The 15,193-nt window shown below is 38.7% G+C and overlaps 1 protein-coding gene across 2 annotated transcripts in view; it reads right to left on the bottom strand.

Annotated features, from left to right (window-relative positions):
• The window catches only part of PSMD1 (proteasome 26S subunit, non-ATPase 1), a 75,682-nt gene that overhangs the window by 19,514 nt on the left and 40,975 nt on the right, over positions 1-15,193 (bottom strand). For both annotated transcript variants that reach the window (XM_074877297.1, XM_074877296.1), the window contains exons 17-18: positions 6,568-6,682; positions 3,376-3,492 (exon numbers count right to left, since the gene is read on the bottom strand). In XM_074877297.1, the coding sequence (XP_074733398.1) occupies positions 3,376-3,492; positions 6,568-6,682 (232 nt within the window). The remainder of the gene's footprint in view (positions 1-3,375; positions 3,493-6,567; positions 6,683-15,193) is intronic.

The raw sequence follows: 15,193 nt of genomic DNA on the forward strand, positions 1-15,193 counted from the left end.
TCATTCTGGCATCCTATCAAGACCTAGCATTTCATCTAAATGGGGGGGAGAAAAAAGGAACAATCTGGTCCTGGTTTCTTCACAACATCTTAAAGATAATAGGCCATGATGATCAAAGGAACATGGAGGAAAAGCCTTGACCTTGCTTATTATCTTCTCATTTTGCTAAGATGACTATCCTAACACAAAACCAGGAAAAAGTAAATTCAATTCAAGATGTTAGAGATGTAGTTTGTCTCCAAAATCGCTGTCTTAATTGCCCTGCAGGTCACAAATACATAATGAAGTTGTCATTGATTTCTGTTACAATGATCTCATCACATCTGTAATTTAGGATTCCATTTCACAAAATAAACTTGTTATTGTTCTATATCCTGCACTAATATGGTTCTTAAATGTATCAACAGAGGTCAGGAGAAACCATGCTGGCTGCACATGGAGGAATTGTGTTTCAACTCCAAAGAGGCCAAATCAGCTTTACACAAGATTTGCTACCCCTTTTGGTACTTAAGCAACTTGCAAGTTCAAGAACATCCATATAATGACAATTCTTTATTTAAACTCTTTGAATTATTTGTTTAAATGAAGAGTGAGCACAACAAAGAGGATGACGAATACAAAGGAAAGATGACAGCAAAAGTGATTCAAAGGCATACATCTACATTCTCTCACAACAAAAATGGTTTCTTTTAAACGAAAATACTTTGATTCTTAAATCTGTTTATTGCTGGCATTTCAGCACTGCAAGGCTCAGCTCTCAAAACTCTGAAGTTATATTATTCCTGAAAAATCTAAACCTATTCCTACCATCTTCATCCCAATTACCACCAGAGAATTTAAAGTCCTTCTAACCCAAAGCTCACAAACAGTAAGTTTACAAACAAAATAATCTCAAAACAGACAAAACTGAAATGTAATGACAGGAAGCTGGTCAGACTATACATTGTAATCTTTATTAAAATAACCATCTCTCACATGCAAAGCATCATGAAGTATTTAGCAGCAGCAAGATGATGATACGTAAAATTTAGGTCCTCTGTAACCCCATCAAGACCACATGTACAGCTTGTGGGATATGAAATCCATCACGCTCCTCTTACTAGCTGCTTATCCAGCAAAGCAAATACATTGGTTAGACACTTTGGCACACAATGCACCAGTGTGCCACTCAGGAATCTAATCAGATTAAAATATGTCACTGTAACCCAAAAATGGCTAGTTTTCTGAACTCCACCCTTGCACATCAGAGTAAAATAATTTTTCTTCAGACTGGCAGAGTGCTCCAAAAAATGTTTCCCATGGATAATAAATAACTTAATTGGCAGCATTTTCCTCAAAATATTCCTTTTACTTTTGAGCAAGAAACTATGATGGTTATAACTAACTTTTGGGATGTTCAAAACAAGTAAAATTTATATATTCTGTGTTTAGTTCCTAAATTAGCAGAATATTTCAGGGATTATTTATTAGTTTATAATCAGTAGGTCTTTTTGGGGGGTTTTGTTTGTTTTTTAATATCTGCAGTGCTTCTCTGACTGGGTAATGAATTGCCTTCTGTATCTATATTATGTAACACCACACAAATTTTGGCTTAAACAAGGATCTGGCATAAAGTTTTTTTAGTTCCTCTTTCCATTTTTAAACAAGCCACTAAATCCCAGACTATACATCTCATCCTGTATTTGTTAACCAACTATTTTAATCACCCATTTAACAAGCCTAGGTATTACATGTACCTCTGAAGTCAAGGTTACCAGGCCTGTTTGGGGAAAGAGATATGACTTATTACACTCCTCAAATAATCTGTATTTTTGCTAGCTGTTTTCCTGTCTGCACTTTTCTTTAGGACATACAGACTCTTTCACCTATTGTCTCAAAAAGACTGAAACTCCAATAGACAGACTCAGCGAGTAATCCACCACAGTCTCGGATGTCTGACTGATTCAGAGCAGTCTGTGATTCCCATCCCAAGAGGATTAGGGTACTTTGCAAACTGAGATGAATTTATTCTCATAATGTCCTTTCACAGAAGAAAGTATCATCCTTATTTTTTTCAGGTGGGAAGGCGAGGCACGGGAGAGCTATACAATTTGCCCAACATTAAAGGAGTGCAGAATGACTAAACCTGATCTCCTATACAGACAGCTGGCATTCCAAGCACCTGACCAAGGAAGAAAAAATGAAAACAACAAGCAGTTTCTTTCCATAGAAAGACAATGCAACTTCACATTACAGAGACCTTATATCTTGGAAGATGAGGGGATCCAACAGAACTCCAGTGTTCTCCACTGGCTTATTCAGTTGAACCACAATTATGATAATATAAACAACATTCCCAGATTCTGCTCAGTGAACTGTTTGGGGTTTTTTTGTTTCTTTTTTTTTTTTTTTCTTTTAAATATTTCAAAGGAACAAACTGTCTGCCAGCAAATCTTGGTGTTCCATGACTTGGAAATACCCAAACACCTGTATTTGTAGATTTCCTTCACTGACTTTCCCAAGTAAAATTTTCCACTGGACAGAGAGGTTTTTTTCTTACTTCCCATCCAGATGCAGTAAAAAAGGGGCTGTTTTTATCACAGTTCAATTTCTAAAATGACATCAACAACAGTAACCCATATATGACAGATGAGTAGCAAAGTACCAGCTACTGCTCTGCCTCAGCACTCACCAGAGCAAATGAAATGTGGAACCTCAGAGCTTCTATTAACATGGACTTTTAGTCTGTACAAATGTTTGCATATCGTCATCTGTCATATATTCACAGGGCAACCTATTATTAAAAGCTAAACACAACATATGCAATCGTTTTTGCCTTCTGAGGAGAAAGAAAAACCCCATTAAAAAAAATGTGTTTGCTATGAAGGCACTAAGCCAGTTCTGACAGCAGAAACTGGTTCACCTGAGAAGTGTGACTAGCTACAAAAGAAACATAGTTATAACAGGACTTCCCTGCAGAGTGACCGCATCCGAAACTAAGTTTACTATCATCAAAAACAACCTCTTTACTAAATAACGTTGTTCGCATAAATCGTGAGCATACAGGCCTCAGTGCATGTTAGTGGAAGACTGTCACTTTCATATCATTACAAGATGATTTTAGACCTTTTAAGAAAGAGCATTTATTCTTGTAACGCCTACATTTAAAATGCTGTCATCTATCAGGCATGTTTTGATCAGTATGCATTGCTCCCCCATTCGAAAGTACATGCTCTGAGCCACGCAGGAGTTTCCTGCTGTGCATTCAGCTCTGGCTCTTCACAAGGCACGTACACCCTCTTGCCAATGCTTACGTGCACTGCCAAGCACTACAGATCTGGCATCCAAAACCATCTTTCCACCACACAAACCAGTATGCAAGGTATGACACATTACCTTTGGGCAGGTAATCTCAGTCTGCTGGATCATGATAAGGGCAGATGCAATCAGAGCTCCTTGACGTACATAGTTCACAGGATCATTTGTCATTGGCTCAAGCAAATTAATTGCTTCCTAAAAAAACCCCAAGAAATAAGCAGTTGCAAAGTTAACACTATTATTTTTAGTATCCCAGGATTCAGTACTCTAATGAAAGGTTATCAGATTGATGCTATCAGATACACTTTTTAATATATTTTGCCTGTTCTTGGTAAATGAAGCAGAAATCTGTAGTTCTGTGGATTTTAATCTAAAAATTGGGAAGCAAACAAAACGCAAAAACCAAGTGATGGATGCAACAAGATCTACCTGCAGAAATAGGGCAACAGATAAACAACAGTTGTTGAAAGCAACAGATGCATTCATCACATTAGAACTACTGACATGCCTTAAACAGCACACAAATTATTCATACACTTTCTTTGCCATTCTTCCCAAGAAAATACATTAGCATTACCTTCATTTTCTGCGTAAGGAACAAATGAACCAGATATATCAAACTACATGTTGGAGGTTAGAAAATGAGATGGCAAAACAATTCAGGTCCCAAATTCTTGGCCTTACACTTGATTGTTAGAGCCTGTAACGTTTAGCATCACCTGAAAGCATTCATTTCAAACCTACATCAAGTGGGGCTGCCTCTGAGTACAGATATAATAAATCAAGGTTTTAAAAACATTTCAAAATGCACTATTATTTCTTCAAATTCAGTAACTTCCCAGCTAAGCACAACAGGAACATGATCCACAATGATCTATCAATAAGCATTACTTTCAATGCAGTCATTGATTATGAACAACTGTAAGGGAGTCTATTGTAATAAATGCTGCTTAGATGTACCCAAGACCAGCATGGGCAATTTGCAGGCATCTCAGACTATATCATCTCTATAGGCACATTTTTTCACCTCCATTTACAGTTCTGCCACTTTGCAAGGCATGACTTAAAATACACATAGAATTGTTACAGACACAAATTAATTTCTAACCATGAAAGGTCCTCAGCACACATTATAGAGGACAACTGAGCTCATCTAAACATAATGTTACCAAAATGAGTTTCCCACCCCCACCCCCGGCCTTCCCCAATTTCCCTTCAGCTACCCAGTCCCTCCCCTTTCCCTGTGCTAGCTGCAGCCCTTCTCTCACCTCTCAATGAGCTTTTCCAGCTCGATAATTCAACAGAGAACTGTTCCCTTTTTTGTTGTTGTTATCTAGGTCAGTTTTCTGTGAGTTTGTGTCTGAATCAGCTCACTAGGGAGCTGGACAAGAGACAGAGCAAAAGGTGGCAGGAGGGACAAAGACTACCCATTTTAACAGCAGCAAGTTGTTAGAGGGCCCAGCTAGCCTTCAGCAACCATGTTCTTCAGATCTGGGCAGAATAAACTTAAGATAGCAGTTTGTACAGCCATGGGCAGCACAGATAAATTTGGTCTGTGGCAACACGGGGGCTTTCTAAAAGCACTCCGAAATTGCATGTGAAGCAAGCTGTTAGATAGTCTTCGGAACAGGAGAGGTAACAACTAGGCATCCACCCTAAGAAGCTCAGAGAGCTCTTTTAATATATTATGTGATCTTCTGATTACAGAAGTCAGACAGAATCCCTTGGCAATCTCTTGTACAGAGCTCTCCTGTCTATACTTAAACTGAGGACATGAGCAAATGCAGTTGAGTGCATGAGTCTCCCAGCACAGATCCCTCTCAGTGCTACTTCTGTCAGAGCGAGGCTTTTTAAAACAAGCTGATTTTACACAAAATGCTATTTCTAAGAACCACTTCTAGAATAATATCATGCCTTCACTTGAACTACTTTTGCCAACTGAGCTATCTTGGAGGCTGTGCTTCTCCACCTGAAGATGACTCATTCATTCCTTGGCACGCATTCAGCACCATGTATGGAACATCCACTATGACAAAAAGCTGAACTTTCTGATCTCCAAAGCTGAATATATTTGGGCTTTCAAAACCTACTAATATAAGCCTTGGAAGACATGTCTGCATTTAATCAGATGGTTTAAGTCTTTATCACACAATGTATCTGGAAACAAAACAGACTTCTCTGTGCAACTAAAAGCAATTCCACTTAAATCAACTTGTCAGATGCAGCAGGTTAAAAATAATTAGCTCCTTGATTCCACCTTCCACTTGAGAATAAAGTAACCTGGATAAAAATAGGACTTTCAGTTTGCTTTCAAATCTGCATGCTTTAGATATTAAAGATGGCAGGCAGTGCATATCAGCATTCTGTGCACTGCACAACACAAGTGACATGGTGGGGAGCGCTCACTTGCAAGAACCACAGACCAAGTGTTTAATACTAGTTGAGGAAGGGATGATACAGATAAGCATGAGATTTATCACAAACTCAGAAGCATGAAATATTACTTCCACATGGGCAGTCTGTGCATCTGTTTTGAAGCTGTGATTCAGTACCAGTACAGATGATATACACATGTGGGTGAAGTAGAGGAATCTTATCCCAAAGTTTACTTGCTGCTTGTCCCAGTGAGCACTCACTTCCCACAGCAAAGTGGGAATCTTACTCTAAAAGGCCCTTGCTGTCATTTGTGAGAATTATCCTTCATTGACACTTATAAACTGATAATAAAATTTACTGACTGTGAACTACACACCTGAAACTACAGTAAATTTCATGACATTTCATTGCACTTGGCTTTACTACATGGATCTTCCATGAACTGTGTATCACAGGAAAGAAGAAAGGAGCTAGAAGTTATCTAAAACACCTGTTGTTTTCCTGTCACTAGCACCCCCTTGCTCCCCCTAAAGCAATCTGTAAAAGATCAACTTCAAGAGCAAAGGGGTATTGGTTTTGGAGTACTGAACATAAATTTAAAGTTCAGCGGCAACTTGACAGTAAGAAAACTCTTAAGAAAAGTTTTGAAGACAAAATTCCAAGAATGTAGCAATAATGTATAAAAATATTCTTTTACTTTATCTATTCTGTACAAGCAGAAAAATAATCTCTATGCCCAGGACAGTTAAAGAATTTGAAGTAGTACTGCTCTACTCCAGCTGGCTAGCAGAGTACATGTGCAAGAAATATGATCTGTGTGTGCGCAACATTTCTGCACAAATGTGTCAGGAGAGAGCAGAAACAGTCTTGGCAATGGATGCTTCTGGTCCTCACCTTGTTTCCAGTGCCTGCACAGCAGATACCCAAAGCCATGGCAGCCCCGTAACGCACATGGGGATTGTAGCTCTCTGACAGCAAAGAAACCACACTCGGACACTGCTCAGGAGTCCTAAAGAAAGGCAAAAAAAAATTATGTTTATTATTATTGTTTTTCAAAATATAGAGACTTCACTCTGTTCATACTGGAAAATTTAAAACTGTCCTTCCACATCATATGTTTTGCATTTCTCAAAATGTAACCAGAAGGGCGGAATAAATGGACTAAGAGAACAGGGAAGTGCACAAATGAATAAACTTTCCTATCACTGCAGATAGCACACACAGATCCCACTATTAGTCTTCCCTTTCAGTGCATATTTTCTGCCTTTAAAAGATTACCCAGCAGAATGACATATCTATTGAGAATGAGGTCTTTATCTCTAGAAATCATGCTGTTGTGACAGACTTTCCACTAGCAGAGGTTTACTCTCCATGAGACACACATTACTAAATCTCCCATCAGCAGACACAAAACCCAACTCTAGTATTCAATCAACCTTCAAGGTTGGTGGGTCCCAAACTCCCTTTAGCACTACACTGCTTCTGCTGACTCCTCCTCACCCCCACCTAGTGCTGTAAATCAAAGCATGTGAGGAAATGCTGATGCAACACACCTCTCCAATGCATTTATCGGCAATGTCTACTGTCACCTCCTTACAATATCATGCTGTGATGCTGCTGCCTTTAAGAGATCTGAAATGGGAGTACACGGTCCATGCCTTGCCAGCTGGGAACCAGCATCCTGTTGGTCATTACAGCAACAGAGCTTCTAGCCCAGTGCTGGGGGAGAAGAAAGGGAACCCTTAATTTTCTACAGCAAGAAGCACGTGTTGCTAATGCAAACAGTCTTGTGAATATTGAGTATTTCTGAAGCAGGGCAGAAATCACTCACAGGTGTGGACATATTCATTTCCCTCCTGTCTTTGTAGTCATATTTATTACTCCATTAATTTTGATGCCACACAAGCCATAATATTGTACATTGCCAACTTCAACACTTCTAATGCAGCAAAGGCAAAGTTGTTTGTAAAATAAGCATCTCTGCATCAGACAAGACTGCATACTGAACTCATAGGCATCACAAGCACATCCATCACAGCTAATCTGTTAAATTTACCCAATCTCATGACACCATGAACACAAGAGCAATGCAAAAATGCAGTTGGCGAGTACATGCTCATGAAAAAGAAAGATGGGAAACTATAAATTGCAAATGATTTAATTATGTCTGTTTTCAAAGTTCACATCTAGTTATCCATTCCACCTGACTGTGTCTTACAGCCCAGAGACTAGCTTTTTAGTTGTCACATTCACAATCCTAAAAGCAGTCTTGCAAGCCATTTTGACTATAAACTGATTTCAGACTGAAATGTACAAAGGAAGAGCCAACATCACCTTAGTTTTAGCTTCCCTTCTTATGTTTGCTACACTGAAAGATGGAGGTTGGAGGGTGGCAGCAATACCTGTTGTACACAGGAATCATGTAGGATCATTAACTGTCTATCAAACCACTCAAGAACTCAAGAGGTGGAAAAACCATTACAGAGTATGCTCCAGCATTGGTTTTATTTAAATGACTACCTGAATCATAGAAAACAGAAGTAAAAAAGACCTTAAACAATAATCCAGGTCATTCTTTTCTTTCATTATGTCTAGGGACAGAAGACATGCTCATAACCACACATTCATACTCCAGTTATATTCTACACACAAAATCTGTTAATTTCTACTCTATTATCTCTTCCCATTTCAACACTTTCCCATAGTCTCCTCTGATAATTAGTCCTAAACTCCTCTTTACACTCCTCTCCGCTGCTCCAGTTGATCACAGACAGGCAACACCCCCACACAGGCTCCAGTCCTCCTCCAGCATTGCTGAAGGCACCCAGGTTTCAGAGGCTACTCAACCCCTCAGCAGTAATGGCAGCAAGTACCCAGATCTCCTAGCTCACCCCTGCTTCCAACAATCTGTTTCTTTATGAGTCTTCCTAAAACATCTGCATGGGGAAAGAATCCCATCTACCAACACTACCTTGCAAAAAACCCCCCTCCAAACAGCAGTAAAACACCACATATAAAAGAAGAGAAGAACAAACACAAAGTTGCTGGAAACTGTTGCTTTTAACATGCAGCCATGATGACAAATGTTAAGAAAGGGGGAAGAGCTCGGAAATGGAACCGTTCTGTCCTGCAAGGAAGCGGTAGAAGTGAAGACTATAAACTAAAAGGCACATTTAAAACTACCTGTCAGTCTCTTGCTCAAACAACAGCTTGGATGCTGACAATGTTTTTTTAAAAAATGAGCTGATGCGGAGAGCAGGAGTCACAAATCCTATAATAAATGAGCCCAAGCATTCAGCTGCACAAAAGACTTCAGCTCTTGCACAAAGACGCTTAACACCTTTGTGTTTGCTTTACTTCAGCAAATGTTAAACAGGCAGATTGTGAGCCAAAGAAGAGAAAAACATCTTCTGGCAAAGATGTGATTATGCACTTTGAAGCATTAATCATTAAATTCCTGTTCAGAAAGCTTGATTTTATAGAATCATTACCTTGGACGTGTCTCTGCGTCTGCAGGCTCAGAAGTTCCAACACAGTTTTTATTATAAAATTATAAAATGTACACTAATTGATTATGGAATTCTTAGTCAGATTTACATTATTTGTGGTATTATTTTAAATGCTTTTATCTCAAATCCATCCATAAAATGGTCAAACATGTTAACAGGGGGCCTTCTGTAACTCCACTTTGAGAGTTAAAGCTATTTAACGGGTCCCATCACTTTCCTCAGTAACACAGTCTTCTTGAGCCTGAAGTCTTCAAAAAGTGTCTTTCCACATAATAGAGAACTGGAAGCCAGAATCACAAGTGGGTTGAGGAAGCAAGAGTCTTGTAAAAATGCTTATCAGAGGAACACAACTTCAGTACACAAGAGCACTGTTGGCGTCAATGCTTAAGCAATAACATTTGCTTGCTCCCTTTATTGCTGAGACACTTTACAAAGTCCTACACACTGTTGCCAAAGGTTAGCCCATATAAACGCAAACCCACACTTAATAAAATTCATAAAATACAAAACAATTCTGTCAAGTGATCAAAAGAAAAATTAAAGCCCTCATAAGCAAGTTACAGGCTGCAATCGTGCTCCTGTGGCATTACTTCCAACTGGTAACCCAGTTGGGCAATATGTTTGAAACATGACCCCGTTCTCCTCCCCCTAGCCCCAGGCTTTCACCCTTCACTTAGAGCACAGCTGCTGACTTGACACGCAGCACAACGGAGGGGCAGTCCTGCTGCTGACCGAGGAAGTTTCCACTTCACTGGTACCAAGCCCCACGCAGGTTCCCAAACCAAGCCCACCCCTCCCGCTCCCTGTCAGAGACCCCCACCACTCTGTTGTGCTGATGGCTGAATCGTTCTGGTTACTGAGTGGAAACCTCCGAAGAGTGCGAGAAAACTTAAAACAGTACTAAAAAAAGATAAATGGTTTATCAGAAGTCACGCTCAGCAACAGTCCTAATATGGGCATCTGTTCTTACTACACGTTAAACACCAAAGATAACATCACATGAAGTACCAGGATAACATCTGGAGATTTAGTGGGCAGAAGTTTCATCTGCAGCCACAATTTTTTGCCCCCTCTTAAAAGTCATAGTAGAAATTCTAAACATGGAGTATATTTAATATATTCTGAGGACAGAAGCAATGTACCATAGTCCTCTAGTCTGACCTTCCCATAACACAGTCCAGTAATTTCATATAAAAATTCCTATATTAAAGCCTAAGGCACATCTCTAAACTGGGATGTATATCTTAGAAAGATAGGCAATGTCTATTTTTAAAAACCAAATTATCTTTAATGCACTGGTTCCTTCCTTTTTTCCTAACACTGGTTTTGCTCAAGCAGTTTGCTTTTGCAATTACATTTTACTACAACAGCAAAACGACGACAAAAGAACGGCCTGATTATTTCCTTCATTTTCATCTGAAAACTGCTCAACTGCTCCTACATATGCCATCAAAACACGACATCAGTGAACCCAGACCTGTATACAAAACAACATCATCACAACTAGCTTCAACTTTGTTCTGTTACCAGGAAATTAAGTGAATCAAGACAACAAAAATGCTTAAAGGTTTCTTCTATAGGGCTTCAACACAGTAGTCAACTACAGCTTTGTGTCCACCCTACACCAGGATAAGTTTCACTGTCATGATATATGGGCTGTAGATTAAGGACTTCCTCCAAGATCCAGTTCGGTTTGTTCCAGAAGTCATAAACAAAACCATAAAGAAAAATAAAGGTGCACCAAGACAGTAATGAGAGATTCTCAGCAAAACATAATAGCTAGCATTTTATTAGTTTTACTCACCAACTGGCTGCTCTCAAAACCTCCACAAGAAAAAAACACCCTATGCGGCAAAGGATTTTGAATATTCATGGAAACCAGAGAGAACAAAAGGAGCTGCCTAACTCCTGCCCAATTACCTTAGCCTTAGCCTCAACTTTGATCTCATTCCTGGAGATGCTAATCTCCTGGATATAATTAAATATAAGTGACATTTATATACACATATAAATATTCTCTGTATAAAAGCTGACACTTAGCTTGTAAGCGCCCTAGAATTTCTGAGAAACCAAAGAAAGTTTGGGATTTTTCATTACTTCCAAAGAGAAAGGAAGAAAGCTTTTCTTAAACTACAAGAATTCACAAAATAAACCCCAGGATGTCAATTGTTACTAACACAGAGTAGTATGAACAAACCACCCAGATCAGCTGGACACAGAAGGTGGTCAGCTTTCCTTTAAATCCATGATGTTGACTGTGGAAGGTTCTCCATAATTTGCAGAGAACCCTGAAATTGTAGTTCCTTTTCACCATGAAACATTTCTTACAGCAGCCTTGTTAGGAATCTGTAAGGAACCTAAACAGGGGTTTTTTTTCTGAAGATAATTACAACTGTAACATCTGTAGATACTGTAATTCTTAGTAGGCTTTATCTACAAGAGCCTTATTGGGCTACTGAAAGTTGAGGAACACTGTTAGACATTGACTCTGTTTAACAATCCCCTTTAGTCTTTTTTTCCAAGAGGCATGCAACAACACCACAAGACAAATGAAAGACTTGGACTGCTGTATCTTGAAGCATATTCCACTTGGTTTCTTAGATCACAGTCCAGTTAAAATCACATCCAAATACCTTTGTGCAGTTTATCTCCAATTCTGCAAGTTGCACATCTTGACGGTTAGAGGACTATTGTCATTTCTCTTTACATTTCAGCAATATTTAAACATTAAACCCTGTATATGTATATAAGGTAGCATCAATAAGTAAATAAATATAACACTGAAAATAAACCATTACACTCGTGATTGAGACTAAAAATGGAAGCATCTGATGCATCACTAACATACACTTATTTTTTAGTCTAAATATTTAAGGACTTTGCAACTCATTGAAAAATGAAATGTCAGAGAATTAAAGAACAATGTCAAATATATCTTTTAAATTCCTCATTAAGTTTCCTCAGTTATATTTCAAAAGATTCTAAATATTTATGACTTTCTAAACTACTGGACATGAATTAATCATTTGATACAGAACTATTTCCACAAGTTGCTTTGGTAGTGCAGTGACAGATTAAAAAAAAGAAAAAGCTTAACAGAAGTTTAATTTCATCCATGAATGAGTTAATAAAGGAGGAACGCAGATATCTAATTGCACAATTTGCAATCATTTCTGAAGGGTGTGTGTGTAGCAGAGGGGGGCAAACACAGAAGATGGAAAACCTGCAGAGAAAAATACAACAAACTGACACATTTTGGCATAGACTAAACATGGGTGTAAACCCCATGTCTTTCTCTCTCAACAAAAAGGATCCGAGCTATTCCTGCACCAGGAATTTCCTGCAACTATCTCATGTGCAACACAGACTCCTTCTTCACAATGTTTTCCTTTGAAATGCCTCCTGGTTGCCTAAGCAAGACTTGCTGAAGAATGAGAACTTCTAGGAGGCCTCCCACTGTCAGGAGGATGAGGCTGAGCGCTGCCAACAGGCACAGCAGGTGAACTTGAGGGACAAGGACTGACTGAATAACACTGTCACCAGTGTCAGATCACATCTAATGTAGATGTGGCACCACTCAAAATAGTATTGGTAATTTGAAAACAGAAATAACAGCAAGGGGTGGAAAAAAATATCTATGCATTGTTCAAATATTCCGGTTACAGTGGACTAGGAGTCGGGTCTGGCAAGATTTAGGGTTTAACACTCACTAAACACAGGAGAGGAACTGGACGTGGGGCAGGGCAGTGGCCTGCACAAAAAGCCTGGCCAAAAGCACGCAGTGAAGAACCTGCTGCAGATCTGTAATAGATATACAAGAGGAGATGTTTCTCAGAAATTATTCAAACATGGGAAAGTTCAAAAAACATCACAAAAGGAAGATAAGTTTTCATGCCATCTGAAATGAAACAATGCACCAAGCAGGTATATGTGCTATACAAGCCTATATGCAACTAAACTCATATGATCTTTTTCTATGAGTTCCTAAGAAAACTGTTTTCATCTGTATTTTAAAAAAATAATTTCCTTTTCAGTTAGATACGAATGCACTTATACAGCTTTCATCAGAGCAATCTGCAGGCAACAGCACAGCCTTCAGCTGGTGCTTCATCAAGGTGCCTCCTGGCCCCCAATTTATTTAATTTAGCCATTCTAGAGGCTAAAGAGATGATTTTGTCATATAAATTACATTATAACATCCACTGAGACATTCCAGAGAAGTGTGAACACTTGATTTTCACTTTGACCAAAACAGCTCTTTACTGCAGTAACCAACAGTGATGCTTCAGACAGTAAGATATGTGAAGAAAATTTATAAAGAGGTGATACAGAACTTAAGTTGACAAAATTACACTTCTATAACTCTGATACCTCCCCCACACTGAAGTGATTGAGGTATAGTGTCTTCTGTGCTGTGAAAGAGAAAAATGTGAAAGGTAAAAAAAAGAAAATAAACCTTTTTCAAGATAATGCTTCGGCTCCAACACAGGCTTGATCAGTAACTGGTGTTGATGATTAGCAGATGGTTCTGATAGATGCATTGTCTATTTTTTTTCCCCCCAGAAATTTTAATTCTGTTCTTTAAATTCAGAGATGTTACATGAAGATCTGGACATAGCATACACCCACAAGTAGACCACTGAAGTTAAAGGATTAATCGTGTACTAGACTTCGGTGGTTTCACTCAGGAACATCTTTTTTTTTTATTTATGATTCAGACATACTGCCAATAGCTCCATCTCCAGAAAGCAGTAATAATTCTAGATGCCTTTCAACAAGAAAGAAAATAGCTCAAGTGTCAATGATGAAGGAAAACAAGCTTCATCTGTACAATCAGAAAGAGTGAACACTGGTTGTGTTTAATCCAACAGAAATTTTGGTAAAGACTTCAAGTATGGTTAGATTAATTCCAGGAGAGCCTTCAAGATTTATAAAATAAAACAGAAGTTGATTAGCCATAGTTGAGCTTAATGAAAACTGAATCCAAATGCTCATTAGCCCAATACAGTATTGTCCTCTCTTGATTTCTGGTTTTTCTATGTTTTCATGTGCTCTAGTCTCTCAGTACTGTCAGGGTGACAATGCGGAGGTGGTCAGATAATGAAATAAATACCATAGCTGGATTAATCTTTATTTCCTAATACATACTTTTCTGAAGAATAAAGATATCAAAAATCAATTGCAAATGAATACAGCATGGAATCTTACTGAAGGTTTCCTTTAATAAGGAACAAGTGAAAACTACTTTGCTGGAAATTTTATTGTATGATCTGAACACACTAAGTCAAATATTTCTATTAATTTCTGGCAGCAGCTTTCTCTCTTTGGCTCCAAAGTAGCTGTATCCTAAAGATACAAATGCTTTTTAATTTTTTTTTAAAAGAAATATAAATTGATTCACAGTTCACTGATGACCTGATTCCCAGCTCAAGCCTGGCGAGCAATTCATGGAATGTAATGGCCGGTGGTGATATACAGGGGGTTAGACCATGATCTCATGGTCTCTTCTGGCCTTAAACTCAAGGACTCTGTTACACACTTGTCCAGCTAATGTCCTTGGAAGTGAGCTCTATTTCCATTTTAATGTGGAGCTATAAGACACACACACATCTGACTGAAAGTTGGAGGGTAACAGAAGAGAACACATGATAATAAAAAGCAGCTGCATGAAGAAAGATTTAAAGTAACAGTGCACACACTTAAAATAGTTTGCTAAACAATACTGTTATAAAATTAGTCAAGAAAAAAACTGGAGCATTTATAGGGCAGCAGAACTTTTTAGGGTTAACTGTGCTTCCGTCCAGAGAGCAAGCGAGCAAGAGCGAGTGCGCACAGGCATACGCAGCTATGGTGCACCGAGCTACAATACTGGAGCATGAAGGGTCGTTTACAGGATCTGCACAGCCTGATACAGCTACAAGGAGCACACATTATTGTACTGGAGCACGGAATCAATTAACCCTCTCTGGCTCTTTTCCAGCCAAACCCCCACTCATTCTCTTCCCTGCTTT

Source organism: Strix uralensis, chromosome 9, assembly GCF_047716275.1.
Source record: "Strix uralensis isolate ZFMK-TIS-50842 chromosome 9, bStrUra1, whole genome shotgun sequence".
Lineage (NCBI taxonomy): Eukaryota > Metazoa > Chordata > Aves > Strigiformes > Strigidae > Strix > Strix uralensis.